The following is an 18,316-nucleotide window of genomic DNA, read 5'->3' on the forward strand; positions in this document are numbered from 1 at the left end:
CTGATGTCTCCCTAGCTGTGTTAGATTAGGATGATATTATATTAGGCTTGCAGCAGCCTCCACTACTGAATCCTGAGATTACCATTTCATCACTGGTGACAGTTATTGCACCAAACAAGAACACAGTTCATTCTCTACATTTTAAATTTGAAAGCTCTTATTAACAAAATCTATTTTGCAGTATAAATTCAGATGTCTTGATGTTACTAAACTAAATGTAGTCTACCTGCTGTAAGTAATGCAGATATCAGTTTTATTTTGTTGTTGACAGGACAAACTGACCCCAAAATTTACCTTAATGAATTTACTACACTTGTGATGACTGAAATGTTTTCTTCAGTATAGTTGTAAAAGTCAAATGCAGGATTTCCCAGGTGTCCATGTCACACAAAACCACTTTTCCTCCAAAGATACATTTTCAAGCACTTGCACTTGGCAGGTGGTGACTTCATACACTTCGGGAACCCTTAGGTTATCGCCTCAGTTATTCAACAGTTCAGACCAATGACACAAAGCAAGAAGTGGGCCTGTCGAATGTTACTTACAATGCATCACAGTGACTGACTGTATTTACAGTACATGAAAAAAAGCAAGCTTCAGCTGCTTGCCGCCACGCGCCTTTCCCTCGCAAGTCTTCTTCAAAGCCCTAGCTGTGAGCTGTTTTTCCCGACAACTTCAAAGCTTCCCTCCCACAAAGAGTGCTGGGAAAGGACCAGCAACAAGTCAACATGACCAAGGGTTGTTGGCTCACATACATCCTCTCTCTCACACATTGAGAGACGCACTCTCTCCTTCTCCCCTGGGGAAAACAACAGCTTGACATCAGTGTTTGCAAGAAAGTCAGTGTTTTATTAGATGGTGTTATTTTAGATGGATTCTTTCAATGTTGTGATTCACAAAGGCTGGAAACTACATCTACAAAGAAGTGTTTCTCCCCAGGTGAGTTGGCAGTGATCTTTCTGATGTGCCTCTAGGCGGCATAAAGCAATGACCTGAATGCTTTTATTCACACTGAAAACAGAACATCAGTGGATTGTGTGGACACTCAAAGGGCCTTTGTCGTAAATGTCAGTCATTTCCCAGCTCAGAGCAGTAAACACTCTTGTCTGTCAGCCTTAATGGCCAATTTGTAATAAGATATCATACTTCAACAGTATATTCAAATTTAATTTTGGACAATGGATGTTACACGCAGCCAAATGTTCCTTTAAATGTTCACGTTAACTGTTCACATTGTGACATCCCTTATTGGTTCATCTCATTACATTCATTCCAAATGGCAATTAGACTCTCCTCCTCCAGAGCCCTTGAGGATGCTTTGACTTCATTTTCATGCATCAAAGCTGTTTAAATTGATTTTATATCCTCTGCTTGTCACAAGGAAATTAATGCAGTTTCCTGAAACTATAATGACATGACATTCTGGAAAATTCTCATTCTGGGCTTGCTGTAAAGATTTGTGTCAGCTCAAACATAGTGGTGGACACTCAAAGATGTTTGTGAATGGACTGCTCACCCGTCAAAGAGATTGCAGGACTCGACACAGGTGCGGCCTCGTCTGAAATATCTGCAGGAGAGACATTGGTTGGGGCCTGGACCCCAGCAACCGTCATCTGAGCACATTCGGTCGCATATCATTCGCTGCTGAGCTGTGAAGGGAAATAGGTGAATAAATCACTATGACACAAACAATGTTTTAACACTTTCACACGTACACGTGCAGACATACAGTATGTTCACAGACGCTAACACTATAGTAACCTGCAGATGAAACACAATGCATTATATAATTTGATTTGGATTCACCAATAATCTGCAGAAACAAAATGAAATACATCTAAAAATGGTTTAATAGTGAGTATATGTTCCACAGTTCATATTGTATTTAATTAACTAATATTGGCGCCTGTGCATGTCTACAGCTTGCATGTTTCTGCAATTGTGTGCATGTGTGTGTGTAAACATTGCCGTTACCCACACCTCTGCCATTAAACACCATCCTAACCAGAACCCTAAGCTCTTTTTCCAGTTGAATCACGACAATCGATGCTGTTCACTAGACTTAGCGTGCTCTCCATCTGGTGAATGACAACCAAGTCCCGGTGTTGGCTGGTGGGGGCCAAACCCTTTGTCAACAGCCAAGCAGTCAATGGCAGACAGGGGGTTGAGCCTAATGAAGAGACTTGTGTAAAGCCCCATCGATCGATCTCTAACACACACACACACACTCTGCTCATTAGCTGGCTAATGATATCAACCACAGCTTGGCAGGGCCCTGAAAAACTATGATGGTCCATTTGCGTCCTTTACTAGTAATCTCTTTTTCTGTCACAACAAGCTTTACTGGTAAACATGTGTGCACATGTTGTGAAGGTGTAAAAAAAACATGGTTACTGATGAGTAATACAGTAAATATATAATTTTATATTTATTTCAATTATCATACCACTGCAATCTTTTCACACTCTTATTTAAAGACTCTTAATTAAAAGTAGTCAGTTTCAACCATCTGCAGTTAAACTACATGTTGACTATTCATCATCCTATCAGATGTCAACTTCCCTGTGAGGAGCTTGGTGTTCAACCACCACTGTTCACGATACCTATTACTTTCCACACAGGGAGCGAAATAAAGGCTTTGATGGCCAAGGAGCAAGAGACGCCCATCATACAGTCACACTGAAAACATACACGTCAGTGGGTATAATACTGGAATGGAGATAGCTGTGTCGAGATATCCAGGAAATGTAAATTAATTAGCGAGTTAAAGGAAGAGAAAACAGAGTACGACGAGGACTTATTTATTCTACCACTGCTACTCACTGCATTCCTTTGGCTCTCGGTTGTTGCGAACGAGAACTTTCTGACTTGGCGTCCTGAAGAGTGATGTCCAGTTGACGGTGTTGTAGAAGCACAGGCGGCTGTTGTTGAAGATGTAAACGTTACCGGCACTGATCTCGTTCAACGACTGGAACTGGAGGGAGGAGATCCAACGCTGCTTCAGGATCAACAGAGAAATACCACTTCCACTGCAAGAGTAGTGATAAGGAGACAAAGAAAAAAAAAATAAGTAAAGATAAATGGTAGAGAGACATTGGAGGAGGAGTGCAATGGGAGACACAAAAGAATTCAAATGATCAGAAGCACAGATACACAGAGGAAGATTTGCAAGAGAAATGAGCAAAATAAAGGAGATGGAGAAAAGAAGGGGAGAACAAAAGAGGAAAACTAGTAAGTGCAATGCAGAAGAAAGAAAAAAGGGAAAGGACGAAGGAACAGATAAAAGTAGAGGGTTAGCTAAGATGAAAAAAGATGACAGTGATGAGGAAGCAAAGGGAGAAAAGAGTAAAGATCATGAGACCAAGAGGTGAGAAAGATGGGGCAGACTGGACAGGAGGAAACGACAGAAATAAGATAGAGAAGTGCAGATGGAATGACAAGTAAAACAGAACAAAAAGAAAGTAAAAAAAAAAAAAGATGAGGAGAAAGAAAATAACAGAGATGAAGAAGATGACAGAAAGGGTTGCTCCAGCTCTGAATAAAACATTGCTGACTTACAGCTTCATCGCTAACATTTAGAAAACAAGGACAAATCTCCTTTTACTGTGCCAGCACTATCCCTCGGATCTGCCACTTGTAAGCAAACACAGAGACTTATCAAAACAGGGCTAATCAAAGCTACGTGACAGCAGTACTTCAAAGAGCTTCTGTGCAGAACAACACAGGCCAGCAGCTCATTAGCGCCAATAGGAACCATCCAAACACAAGAAAATGGCAAGAAAGAGAGAGGAATAAGGGTATTTCCTAACACAGACAGCTTATAAGACGGGCATGTCATCTGCATAGAAGTAGAATGTGTCTAAAATTGTGTGAAATGCAATTTAACTTCAAAGATGTAAAAACTGATGTGTATAATGACTCTTTGCCTCTGAGATGAATGAGTAGTCAGTGATTCGTTGTTCATTGTATTAGCCCCTTATGTGCAGCACATGCTCCACAGAGGAAGAGTGCCCAAGAGGAAAAACCAAACCTGAATTCCTGAATAATGTTCCGTTATGGATGTAGGAACATGTAAATCTGAACAGAGAAGATAGTCTGTAACAGTGTCAAATTGGTGTCAAACATGTCCAACCTTCACCCATACCTGTAAAGCGATCTTCCTCCAATAGTTGCCAGGTTGGAAAAAACACTAAGATCTGTCATGTTCTCAGGCCAAGACTGGATGTTGAGGTACCCTAAAGACCCAACAGGCACAAAAACATAACAAAACAAAGCTAATTACATTTTCTTTAATTACATTCCATAACTATAAAAATTTATAGTCATTACCAAAAATAATGAAGGTGAGATTGAATAAAAATGGTGTATTTGAATAAGCAACATAAGAATTATAAGTATTAAAACATTAAAAAAAAAAAAATCTGTTTTGCCTAAATGCAAATAAAAAACATTGCAATTTTTGGAGTTACACTGCCTCTAGGATGTTCAGGGGAGAACCCATTCTTTGTAGGAAATGTGCTGGGAGAAGACAATATATGCTAATTAAAATAATGGATTTAATATTCTGCACAATTTGTCTGGTTGCACTTGCCTTTAATGACAGATTATATCAAATAAGCATCTGTGGAAATGACATTAAAGGAATAGAGCAGGAAATGGCTGGGATAGAATGGCCATTGCTCTTTCTTATTGCTGGGGTTTTCATTATGAAAATGCAGTTTCACTCCATTAGCTGTTTGGCTCAACTGCAAGTCGCAGTTTAATATGACAAAAGGGTTTGTATACAAGGTATTGCTCATCCCTTAAGGCCCCTAATAGCTAATGAATAAATACACACACAAGCCTGCACACACACACACACCGCTGCACAAGTATAAGCACGTATAACTATGAAGCAAACACACAAATCCACCAGAACACCTTTTATCAGTTCCCTGACAAAAATCAAATTTCCACTTTGCTCTTAAAACTTTCTTTGACTTTTTTAAGAGACAACCTCTTTTACACGCCATTACATAATAATATTGTTTAGTTCAGGTCAGTCTCACCTGTGATCTCTTTCACAGTGCGGAACACGTTGAGACGCTCAGGGTCCAATGGTCCTATACCATGATACATGTCCCTGAAAGTGACACAGAGAAAAGTGCATATTACACATACATACATAATTATTATTATTATCATTATTATTATATCATATTCCAAGATGACAATGTCAGGATTCATCAAGCTCAAATTGTGAAAAAGAGGTTCACAGAGCATGACACACCATTTTCACACGTGGATTGTCCACCACAGGGTCCAGACCTTAACCCCTTTGAGAATCTTTGGGATGTGTTGGAGAAGACTGTATGCAGCAGTCTGACTCTCCCATCATTAATACAAGAGCTTGGAGGAAAATTAATGCAACTCTGGACAACAATAAATGTTCTGACATTGCAAAAGCTTATCAAACGATGCCATGGCTAATGCATGCCGCAATCAAAGCTAAAGGCAGTCCCACAAAATATTGGTGTTTTTTTTTTTTTTTTTTGAACAGGCAGTGTATGTTCTTCAAAACAAATATGCCTTGTCTTTAATGCAATTTTGTGATTGACAAGAATACACTGAGCTTTCTGAGCTAAAGTTTCTCTAACTTAACGGGATATAAAGTTTGAATTAGATGTGTAATATTGTACAGGGAACAGAACCTTATATTTCGGTAAATGTAATTCAAGTTAAAATTGCTACACATTGATAGGGAACTATTTAAAATTGATCTAAAGAGCATTTTGACAATTCTGGATTGAATAATTGACAATACATAATGCAAAAGTTTTCACCTGTAATTATGAACACTCATTACGCAGTTCCCTTTAGCTCTGTAAAACTCGTCTAGCATCTCTCAGCTTGTTGTTTTGTTTTATATACCCTAACAAGTTTTGTCAGTCTTGCACAACGTCATGAGCTTCAGCTGCAGCTTGCAGGTGCTGTTAGCATTTACCAGCTAATAGTAGCATTTAGCAGCTAAATAGGCAAATTGTCTTATGCTGGATGTGCAAATACACAACTGTTTAAAACACATTAATCATATTATGCAGGATGTCAATTTTGTATTTAATGAATCTTGTTTCCCGTAAGTAATTGAATTGTAACTGTAACCTAAAACACACCCATATCAATATCCAACCCTTGATTGTAAATGTCTTCTCATCTGTTAGTCACCAAAAAAAAATGTTTACTTGATTTCCATCCACCCTTGTTTAGATCGGTTTAACAGTGTATTTCTTTGCTTTTCACAGCATCTGCTACTTGATTCTGCAGGTGTCTGTGAATTTAGCTTCGCTACACTAATGTCACCATTCAAAGTATGTTAATGAAATCTTTGTGTGTGACGTTTCCAAATGACACTTACCCTTTAATGCCAGTAATGAGGAAGATGAGGTTGCCATTAATTTTGGTGCAGTTGACAAATTTATTAATATTGCTGGCATCCACAGTTTGAGCTGTCTGCAGGCTGCCCGTCCCTATGCCATCACACACTGACAAAACAAAAGCAAAAGTATTGACATATGAGTTGATTAATATATAAACACATTACCTACTGTAGTGTGTATTTAAAGTGCCCTTGTACAGCAGTGACCTCATTCTGAGAAACTACTATTAGCCTTTTGTCACTTTCATTCTTTATACACGTCACTTATGAATACATACTCTTGCTTTTGGGGCATAAGGAAGGTCACGGCCCCTCTCCATGCATTGAATTCTTTTGATGAAAGCACAGGCCAATCCACGGCCAATTCCTCCCTTTAATGATTTCATTACATCTGCATTAATTACACTTGCAGTCTAGTGTGAGCCAAGTATTTCTGACAGAGGCGGAGGGAATGATGAATAAGGCTGGCATTAAGTGGTGTAACCAGTTTTTGATAGTGATTTATACTAGCCAATTCCATATCTGAAATGTTAATTTGTTATCATTTCCCACAGTTCCTTGGGCTATCCCTCATTAACCCTCCCTGCTGCGTGACGATGTAATCAAGAGATTAGCCAATCAATGGATGCCTCAGCCCATGCACTGGGCTTGAAGAAAAACATCATTGTCTTCCCTCTGGAGAGGAAGAGGGGGAGTTACCTGTGTGAGAACGCTACGATGAAAAGACTAACTGAACTGAAGTGATGCTGTTTAATGTCACAGTAGACATTTTAGTCTTTTAGCCGATGTACTTGGGCAAAATTAGCTGTAATTACTGAGCAGGTAAGGGCAGTTTATCGTTATGGGACTATTTCTTGTTAATTAACGTGTCAACTGTTAAAAGGATCAAACATGTGACCTTCATTTATGCCATATTTGTCATGTTTATCCTCCAGGATGTAATGAGTGGATAAACAAAGCAGTCATGCGAAAAAAGGAGACAAGCTGAGCAGCACACAGTCACAGTTCATTCATTAATACTTGTAAAACATGCAATACGAATATTGTGTCTTAAGTGATATGGTTTAAATCAAGAAAGTGGAAGGTTTTGAGAATATATATTAATCTGACATGGAGTTTATCTGTGTTGCTGCATGGCCTAAAATTAAAGATGCTGATATTTTGGGGGGGTAGGGTTAGGGTTAGGGTTCAATAAACCAACCATAAATATATGTTGTGTAATATAAAGAAAGCTAAGCTGGCTCTGAACAAAATAAATTACTTTTTCTATAAAGCTTTTAAAGTAATTCCTTTGGGCTGCTGCTGATCCAGTATCATCACTGTTAGGATAAAGATATTAAATTAAAATTGTTTAACTGCATAAGCTCTTGTACATACAGTCAATACAGTGCAGTAGAATAGGTGGGAGACAAAAAAATACAAAGACATGACCTGAAACTCTGACAGAGTAGAAGGTTTAAAAAACACATAGAGAAGCAGGATACTAGGTGAAATATACAGTTTACAGTGTAAACATGATTTTGAAGTTATTCAATGAACCATGGCTCTCTTCTGCTAACATTAGCATGTCCTACACTTGCTCTTTATGTAATATTGTACTGACACTACCAGTGAGTCAGGGTGTAATGTGTCATCTGTTCTCTTCATGTGTCTTTCTTAATGATAAATGTGACAATGTCACAATGCAACAGTTACCGGTTGTGAGTGACACTCCGTGGGCCATCATGATCATTGGCAATAAAATGCATTAAGCATTCGTAGTTACATGGAAATTAGACTGGTAAGAGCAATCAAAAGTAGCTCAAAGTGTCATGCAATCTTTAGAATAAGAGTGAGCACTTATGTTAGCAGCAAAACTTGGATATAAACATGGTTCAGTGAGCCTTCTCCTCTTTCAGAAATGCTGCTGTGTGACATGGGTGAAATAATTCCCTAACCTTACGACTTTTTTTTTACATGTGCAACGGTTTGTTTAAGCCTTTACCAATTTCCTGTACATGTCAGTCTATGTCAGTCACACACTCATAGTCAGTAAGTCTATGTCAGACAGACTATTATTTGATAAATGTTTTGCTTGAAATGATCATACTATCTTTTATACATTGAAACTGCAAAAAACTTCATATTAATATATTCATAAAAGCTTCTGCTGAAGTCCTCCTACTTGCTATAGGTTGGTATGCCTAAGGGCTATTTGTCTTAAGCCTTTCATATGACTCTAGTATGAACTTTTATTGTACAGTAAGTCTGCCTGTTACTTAATATTAATAATAAAACAATCTACTGCACTATTGTGGGCTTCTGTGCTGCTGCTCTACCAACTGTTACACTAGGTGCCAAAATTGTGGCTGTCATCTCATACAATGGCACCAACATGGCAGCCAGTATAACAGTGTAACACTGATTTACACTACAGAATAATACATTTTTTTATAATAAAATTTGGTTGTGATTAGACTTAAAACACACCTGGATTAGGTTGAGTCACTAAATAACATAGTTAGGGTTAGTATAAATGAATGGTTGGCTCGTCATGATGTTCATCACATGACCTGTATCACATAACTGGATTATTTATTTGTTTACGGTTTGGATAAGGCACTAAGACATTTGAGTTAGGTTTAGGCACCAAATGAATATGGTGAAGTAAATGTAAAATTAATTCTGCATGAGCATATTGTTTATCATATAAATAATACCACTGTCCAGTCCATGTTGCTAGTTTACATAGGTCAAGTGAAAGAGTTTCATTGTTGCTTTACCTTTGGGGCAGATGTCTGTACACGGGATGCACATTTTGATTCGGTTTTCCTCCACTTCCATCTTGTTGCTGGGACACGCTCTAACACAGGAGCTGTGGTCCACCACAAAGTTATCTGACAGAGACACAATGGTTATGAAAGTATTAGGAGGGTTCAATTGCTTTAATAATGCTTTTCTTTCCTGACACTTAGTTGTATTACATAAGGGTAAAAATCAAAGAATTGCATTTAGTTGTAGAACAAGGACACTCCTGATGGTGAAAAATTAATTTGGTTTTAATAACATTAGTATAATAATCAAAACTAATGGTCTAGGTTTACAGTGTATTTCTTAGGCAAAATAGTGTTTTATATTAGTACTTGGTAGAAGCTGTGGAAACGTGTGACTGGTGAATGCTCATTTGATGATCAGTGGAACTTAAATATGCAATCTGTTTATGTAGTTTGAGTTTTAATGCATGCTTGCTGAATTACTGCTGCACTCCATATCCGTGAAAGAAAGAACCAAGATTTGCTTTCTTTTTAGCTGCCAGAAGCTAAAGCAGATGGTGTAGCAACTACTTGATTGAGATACACAATTTATTTATGTATGAGTAATTTATCTTGACTTGAAATAATTGTTGGCGGTGTTATATCAGGATAGATAGAGGATAATGCTTCTTCAGGGGACAACAGAACACAGACTACAGAATGTAATTATAACCATCATTTTGAGCTTCCATATTATTGCAGTGTAATGTGACGTTGTCAATATTCTCTTGCAGCTACATGGATGTGGACTTACGTGGACATTTCTTGACACAAAAGGCTCCGTAGGTGTACTTGGCTCTGGGGTTGTGCTCTAACTGAAAAGACGTGGGGTTGTAGACAAACGGTTGAGGGCACTGGGTCACACATGCTCCGCTGTCATTGAAATTTGTACAAGCCTGCAGAAACCACAAAACCACAGTTAGGTGAGGGCAGAGGGATGCCAGTCAGACCTCCCACTGATGTGCATTGAGTAATACATGGGGAGTGGGGAGTGATCTTTTCACATATGACACTGACTGAAAGTATTACACCAGCTTTTCATTTTTACGTCAGATCATGACACGGGGACCACACGGGGATTCCTTGTCTCTTTTCCAAACCAAATGGGAGAAGAATTGGAGCCATTGATCCACAGCAATGATATAACTGGTGAAATACTTTCCCATAAACCTCTTAAGTGTTTTGCTGTCTGTGGCCAGAGGCTGAAACGACATTAATTGATTCGGATGAGTCTTTCTATGACTTACAACTACAATATCATCTCAGTTAGTGTGTGTGCACGAGTCGCGCACATGTTTGCGCAACAGGAAGAACTCGGGGTGATAAAAGGGATATTAATTGAAACACTGAATCACCAATTTGTTCTCTGAAGAGTGGCGCTGAGGCAGAGTTTTACAGCCCCATAAAATGACAATTTATCAGCCGGTAAACAAAGTGGATAATTTTTGGGTGGGTGGGGGGGGGTGACAAACAGATGTTGCACAAAATATGTGCACACAATTTGTAAATGATAAGCGAAATAATGATTTGTTGTTGGTCTTTGTGTGTGAAAGGGAAAAAGTGAAAGGGAATGAAAGAAAGTTAACAGAAAAAAGGAGGGAGTGATACAGAGGGTTAGTAGACAATGTGTGTGTTAGTTTGTGTGTAATCTGACGTACGAAGCAGTCTGTGTCCTTGGGGCCCGAGCAGCCTCCAGCACACTCGCGATGGCAGCAGTCACTGACGTAAGGCCCGAAGCATCGACCGTCACACTGCTCTGCACACACCGTCTTTGTCACTGCCCAGGAAGTGAAAAGACTGAATTTTAAAGGCCTGACACACAAAATCGCACTCATAAAACCAGACAATACCACCACCCTCAGCCTTCTTCCACATTATAGCTGCACACAAACACTGTCTGTTATGGAGTTCAGGCAGAAGGAAATCAGAGGCTGCAGCACGCTTAAGGTCAGAGAAGTGGGTTTGTGACCACAAGGTCACTGGTTTGAATGCTCAGACGGCCTTTAAAAACATGGAGCGCTGTCACGTTTTTCAACAACTGCTCCGGAGGTACCCTTGAACAAGCCTCTAACCGTTCCAGCTTCATCTCACTGACCAGCGGCAGAAAACTGTGCTTGGCAGGTTGCAGGTATTAAGTCTCTGGTGTGGGCTCAGTTGGTTTTCTCTAGATAAATAAAGTTTGAAAAAACGTCACACAGCCCTGGACCTCACTGACTCACCATATCTGTGTTTATACAATGAGTATTTCCAGCCAAGCAGACCAATTGGCAAAAGACACCTTCCAACTGTGCTCATAATTCCCAAAAAGCCTGGCTTTATTCGTTGCTATGCCAACTCTTGTGGTAACTAGGGAAATATTTTCTTTTTCCCATTTTTTCCTGTTTTATTGCAAAGCAAGTTAAAAGACCGCAGCATTCGTCTGTGTTATTAGTGCAGCAATACTCAAATGTGGCTACTAGCTATTGCATCAAAATTCTCCAATACTTGTGCTAAAGAACAGCCTCCCACACATTATAATATTGGTACAGTAGAAGGTACACAAGCCAGAGAGTCAGCAGGAGCTTGAGGCATTAAAACTGCTGTGCTCACCCTCCACTGTGCTGGAAACATAATGATACAGTACTGCAAAAACAGGTTGTGGGGTCTATAGTCTGTGTCAGAATGAGAAAACCTTATGTGGCCCTTTATAGATGTTTGAAACATGAGTAAAACATCCTGTAATTAAATAAAGAACTGGCATTTTGCAAACTGCCCTCATTCCTTCATTGTATAATTTCTGATTTTGCTCACATGCTGTACTGCTAATTTCACTTTATTTATTATTATGAGTTTATTCAGATTTCATTTCTTTATTTCGTTAAGCTCTTCGTTATGCTGTTCCACTCAACACGGGCACTTAAAGTACTTTAACACAATGAAGAAAAGCAATTTGCTTTTCATATTTATTTCTTTTCACTAGACCTTGATTTTGGTTCAATCAAATAATAGGAAAAATCTAAAAACAGATGTGAACAGAAGTACTCGCACAGTCAATCTATAAATGTCACGACAGATTAGAGTAGATTATCCTGTAGATTACTCTAAAGCAGACTGTACGGTAGCTACCCACATAAGTGTTTCACAATAATCTAAATACAGTTCAGAGGCTCTTTCACTCAGTGTTAGTGGATTTGTTGTTGCTATTTTGGGAATTAAAAATGAACATTTTGGGAAATGCTGATGTCAATTTAGCTAGCCTAGCTTAGCATAAAGACCACATTTGGGGGAAACTGGTGGGAGCCGCACTCTTAGCACAGAGAGCGAACGCAGGGGGAAACACCTAGTCTGGCTTAATGTAAGACTAAATCAACACTTCTAACATTAATTAGTTCATATGTTTTCTGTGTGAATAAGGTTTTAAGATTGATATAGTTAAACCTCTTACTGTGCTTAGAGATAAAAAGGTAGGTTAGCCTAAATTATTAGCCTCATTTTTATGATGAGTTGTACAAGTCAGTGTCAGCAGCTCTGTTATTGCATGCTACCTTTAGGTATGTATCTTTGTGTTTGTATGCTCATGTTCATACTCACAGGTTTGACACTGGTCTTCCTGATGGCCCCAGCAGCGTCCGTTACACGAGCGATGGCAGCGTCTGCCTGCAGGACAGACAAACACACAGGTACCATACCGCCGAAATCACCTCAGCACACTTCCGATCGTGTCTTGACACAAACACAGAGACACAGCCCCCTCACACACACACACACACTGCAATGTATCATCCACTCACAAACACCGTTAAAACTTCCCCAACTAGTGACAGTGAGAGATCTGTCGAATCACCTCCGCTCATTCAACAATAGATCCAGAGTCACTGTGGCGACTTGTGGCCTGTAGACACAATGAAAGACAGGCTTCTTCTCCCTTGCTTCAAGCACTCACACAGGCAAAGTAGGACCTGACAGAGCAGTCACAGCCTTCATCTGCCAGCGGCCCATCATCAAGACTTAATTGACTATGGGTTAATTACAGAGTAAGTGGAATAGTGCAGCAGATTGTCACCCTGCCCCTTCAACCACTCCCACTGTGGGGTTGTTAATGTTAAATACTAACTGCGGCTTGGCAAAAGCCCCAATTTGGCAACCTCAACTCCCACTCGCTCTCTTGTCATTTTTTAGCCCACCTCCTCTCTTCTTTGTTGCTTTTCATCCTCCTCCTCCATCAGTGCCATCTAATCAACAAAATAGCCATTTTCTTTACACATATTGTACTTGTAAGTGTCTTTTATTCTTGAGTTACCCGTTTTGCATGGTGTCAAACTCCCATCTGATGTTGCGAGTCAACACTATACAAATTTTGTTCTGCTCAGTCTGTAAGCAGAGAAAGGTCATCATGCCTTTTCATCAAACAAACTTTCAACATTGTTTATATCGTTGCTTGCTATTTGGCGCCTCCGCTGTCCCTATTGTTCACCCCAACATGTTTTGATACAAAGGGCCTGAAGAAACTTCAATACTTTACTTGTCTCTTCTGTAAAATGAGCAAGAGGCTCAACCAAAAATGTGCAGAAAAGTTCAAGAGAGTCTGTCTTTAACAGCCAGTTCATCTGACACAGAATGTCCGCCAGATAGTGATGCCTGTTATGTCCAAAGCAGACAGAGCTGAGGGACTGCGGGGACCACAAAGGGAAAGGGGTGGGGTGAACCAGGGGAAGTGGGCAGCATCGAACCAGCTGTCAGATTCACTGAGATTTAAAAAGAGCACAGCAGACAGCAGCTCCATGGGCTTCGCTGCAAAGCCACTACCGTACCACAACAATGGAGAGGTTCACACGTTGATCTAACACTATGTGATTTAGCTTCCAAATGACCGCCGGGCAAACAGAATGAACAAAAAGGGATAGGGCATGACTGCTGCTGGTGGGGTGTGGGTGGGTGCGTGTGTTTGTGAGTACTTCTACAGTATCTTGGCATGCGATTCTCCTTCACAGTCCAGACAAGATACCAAAAAAATAAATAAATAAAATAAACTGATTTTCATCCAAAGTTATTGGCTCCACTGTTTTTTGCCAGTCTGCAGTACTCACATCCGAGGTTGCTGTTGTTGGACGGTACCACCAGCAGCTCAGCCTGGGGGTTCTTGATAATGTCACGCCAATGGATGGTATCCGCATGGCACAGGAATTTGTTCTGGTCAACATAAACACCCCCATTCAGTATCTCTGCACAGGGAGGAAAAAAAGAGAGAGAAAAAGAGAAATGAGCACATAGTCATGGATATATAGTAAATGATGGCAGAAAATCAATACTTCAAGGTTAACTCCCATCGTTTCTTTTGTCTCAAAGTACCATGATGTATACAGCGTTCCCTGAAGTGCATCTGAGCATGAAGATAAATGCTATTGACAAATGCACTCTTCACTTCAATGCTGTGTCCAAAGATATTGATGTTTAATAAACAATAAGTAAATGGATTTTACTCCGCAAGTGAAACCGCCTCTCTTAAAAAGAACTCAAAACTGCATGCCAGTATATTTTCCTAATTATGTAATGAGTACTAAATTAATTTAGTTTGCGAGTTAGAGAGAGTTAATGAGTTTGAATGTCACTGGAAGACACCAATTTAATGAAAGCCAAAATAGTAAACTGGAGCAGATATATAGCTTTACTCAAACCCTCTGTGAGGGATACTGCTCATTACACAAATGTTTCTTAAATGAAAAGTGGCGTACTGTTTCTTTCTGAGACATTTGAAAACACTTTGGAACAAACTTTCAAAACAGGCTCCAAATCATCAACCTGAATCTCAGAAAATAAAGCATCACAGTTCTCTTGACCTACTCAGCATCACTCACATCAAAGCGAGAGACGACACACCGCAGACAGAGACGGGCTCTTCATTCACTATTTGCTTAACAGCTGAAATGTGTTTCTTTTCAAGGACCAGTGCCCTTAGCAGATGCCTGCACATGGAATACAATAATAAATTCTAATCCCTCTCAGTGTTACTAATCCAGGTTTTGGATATGGTCACATATTGAAATTATGTTGTCGTAATCCCCACCCATCCCATGCCGTGACCCAAGCAAGAAAAAGAAACAACCTCCACCATCAGTGTATCTTTATCTCCGGGACACCATCTGACTGTATTATTTAACCTAGTTGAGGGATTTAGAGGCAATCACCTTGCATCCTCTTCTCCTTGAACATAAAATAGAGCTGGATTCCATGAAAGTACTTGTAATAATAAATTAAATTTAATATAAAAAAATAACAATGTGGATCAGATTAGGGCTGGATTAGCTGAAGGTAAAGAAGCGCATTATCTCCCCCGGCAGATTATTAACAGTCTATGAGTTATGTGGACGACTCAGCTGCCGGGAAGCACATGCAGGAAGCTAATCATTACCATCCGACACCCTGATTAAGGAAGTGGGCCTTGGTAGAGACGGGGACATTTATTCAAAGCCCTCTTAGAGGTGACATGGCGCTTCGTCTGCCCGCTGAATGGCCTACAGCCGCAGCTTCATGTAATCATGTTCCCGTCACAATGGACAATTTATCAGGGGCTGTTATACATTCATGGATGGTGGGAGAAAGAAGGGACAGGCTGTGCTTTATTCAAATAACATTTGGACCGCACTGTCAGCATGCTTTGATGCCAATAAAAAAAATAGTCATGAAATGAGCAGTGGTACATTAAGTGTGCGACTTTTCAGATTCAATACATTTCTTACATTATTTATAACAATATTCTGCACAAGCACATCTATTGGAATTATTCACTGCGGATGTGTAAATACATACTTTTCCTTCAACTACGTTTGGTTTCCCTCAAGTCACCTTCACATTATACAGAGCATTTCTGTTCTCCTAACAATATACTCCCACAGAAAACTGTTGTGGTTAGACAAGTACATAAACTGTGTACTGTGCACAATAATAAGGATGGGTCAAGACCACATGGTTTACACACCCACAGTCTCACAGTGGCAGTAATTTACATAATTTACTGTGGTCTGGCCAAGACTCTGACCAGCATCTGTTTGGGACAGGTGTGTTTTCCCCAATGCTGGACACTTGATGAAAGAGCTTCCTTACAGCTAACTGGAAGAAAACATAACTGGTCTTTGGTTTTACTTGACTGTGGAAAAAACACTGTAAAGCTTTGACATTTAAGGGTAAATCTTTATTTTTAAAATATAAATAAAGACTCAGCACTCTTGAACATAGTGACATATACAGGCTCCTGCAGTAGACTCAACTAATGTGCAGTAGCAAAGACAAACTTCCACTGACAACCTTTATCACTGTGTGAATATTTTAAGAACATGGTCGACATGAAGGTCTAAAAAACAAGAACACAAAGACGGATGCGTAGGTTTAATACTTAGGTCAAGGTCAAAGGTCAAAAGGCCAACTTCACTGACTTTTTCACAACACAACGTTCATGGTAATCCATTCAGTAGTTGAGATCATAACATACCAACAACAACAGTCACTGTCTGTCTGTCCACAGTCCCATTGTCATCATGGAAATGCTTTATTTTGTGATGTTCTACAAACCTCATGCTTGTCGACAGAAGACGTGAGCAGACTGGAGCAGTGAGACTTTGTGCACGTTGCTCACAAATGAACTCAAACTCAACTCAAATTGGCTTGGGCATGCTTCAGGCTCATGGTCTGAGCAGTAAAGGGAGCAAAATTGGACCAGGGCATAGGGCGACGTTCCCTCTCCTTTTAAAAAAAAAATGCTGCTCTGTGCTGCGTCCAAATTCCAGCTGCTCTTGCTCTGCATGGCTAATGAGCTCTGCTTGTCCACTGTCTGGTTGTGCCATTGAAGTAACACTGTGACACATAGACCTTTAAAAATGTAAAATTTTTAAGACATGACAAAACAAGAAAAAACATTTTTTCCTAAAAGTTTGGAGTAATAATTTCTACATGTGAAGTCTTTGAAGCATGACAGATCTAATCCATTTTGCTATTTTACGCGAAGCTGTCTTCTTGTCCAACCCGCCCAGCACTGGCCCAAATGCTCTTTTAAGTGCCTGTGTCCAGATTCCCTCTGCTCGCCCTGAGACAAATTGCCTCCTCTGCCGTCCATCCAAGCAGGGGCACTAACTCTTCCCGCTGGATGACAAGCCTGTATCGGATGGTCATTTGTTAACAGGCGACAGTCCTGTGTCACCGCCCAACCTTTCCTTCCCTCTGCTCTCTGCTTCTCCCCCATGCTTCGATCTTTCCATCAAGATGGGAGATCTACAGCCGACCACCGTCGCTACACCCCCCACCACCACCCAATCTCCTCACCCTCCACACTCCTGTGATTCACGAGATAGTCATAAAAGCTATTGTCCTGCATCAGAGGAAAAGGAGAGGAGGTGGTAAAGGGGCGAGAGATATACTGTAGAAGAGAGGAGACGAGGGAGGTAACAGATATACGGGAATTAAGGGGAGCGAAAGGAGAAGTTATTGTTCAGGCTAACAAAATTAATTCTGATAAAAAATGTTATATAAAATAATAATTCCCAAGCCTTTTATAAAAACACAGAACTTTACTAGAATTGCTCCGTAATGCAGATATAATTGGGTAGTGATAAGTTCATAAAAGCTTTTTGAGTTGAAGCCCTAAAATCAAGGCTTCTGTTGTCCTTCCTGGTAAGAAGGTTGGTTAACAGGAATCAGCAAAACTATATTTGCTATTTAAAAGCAAATTTAAATTCCAGATTTTCCAACCACTTGCAGAAATGTAGACTTAGGGGTGCCTCAAATGAATTGCAAATGTGCAGAAGAGCCCTTTACAGTATGTGACCTTAAAGAGACTGAAACATGACGGAAGACGTGACATGACACAAACAGATAAAGGTTTAGACGAAGCATGGATAGATGGAGGTTTGGCGAGTCAACATCTTCTTGGATGTGAGATCATGTATCTGCTTGCAGCCCTTTTTTTGGCCTTCCTTTTCTTCATTCCTGGTTGGTTTGGTAGCACATGATATTTAATAGCTTAGTTAATGTTGTCTAAAGTATTACTGTAATTCTACTGTAAATAACCATATGGAGCAGTTTTATCATGAACACCTGACCAAAGAGAAATATTATGAGGTCAATAAACACTGCTTAGTCT

General features: G+C 39.9%; 1 protein-coding gene across 1 annotated transcript in view; it reads right to left on the reverse strand.

Moving 5' to 3' along the window:
- Window positions 1–18,316, reverse strand: part of LOC113164835 (receptor tyrosine-protein kinase erbB-4-like) — a 213,877-nt gene that overhangs the window by 48,302 nt on the left and 147,259 nt on the right. Inside the window, exons 4-13 of the mRNA XM_026364347.1 lie at window positions 14,274–14,408; window positions 12,778–12,843; window positions 10,866–10,984; window positions 9,962–10,103; window positions 9,178–9,291; window positions 6,395–6,521; window positions 5,049–5,122; window positions 4,145–4,235; window positions 2,824–3,029; window positions 1,517–1,649 (exon numbers count right to left, since the gene is read on the reverse strand). Coding sequence (XP_026220132.1) covers window positions 1,517–1,649; window positions 2,824–3,029; window positions 4,145–4,235; window positions 5,049–5,122; window positions 6,395–6,521; window positions 9,178–9,291; window positions 9,962–10,103; window positions 10,866–10,984; window positions 12,778–12,843; window positions 14,274–14,408 — 1,207 coding nt within the window. The remainder of the gene's footprint in view (window positions 1–1,516; window positions 1,650–2,823; window positions 3,030–4,144; window positions 4,236–5,048; window positions 5,123–6,394; window positions 6,522–9,177; window positions 9,292–9,961; window positions 10,104–10,865; window positions 10,985–12,777; window positions 12,844–14,273; window positions 14,409–18,316) is intronic.

Source organism: Anabas testudineus, chromosome 2, assembly GCF_900324465.2.
Source record: "Anabas testudineus chromosome 2, fAnaTes1.2, whole genome shotgun sequence".
Classification (NCBI taxonomy): domain Eukaryota; kingdom Metazoa; phylum Chordata; class Actinopteri; order Anabantiformes; family Anabantidae; genus Anabas; species Anabas testudineus.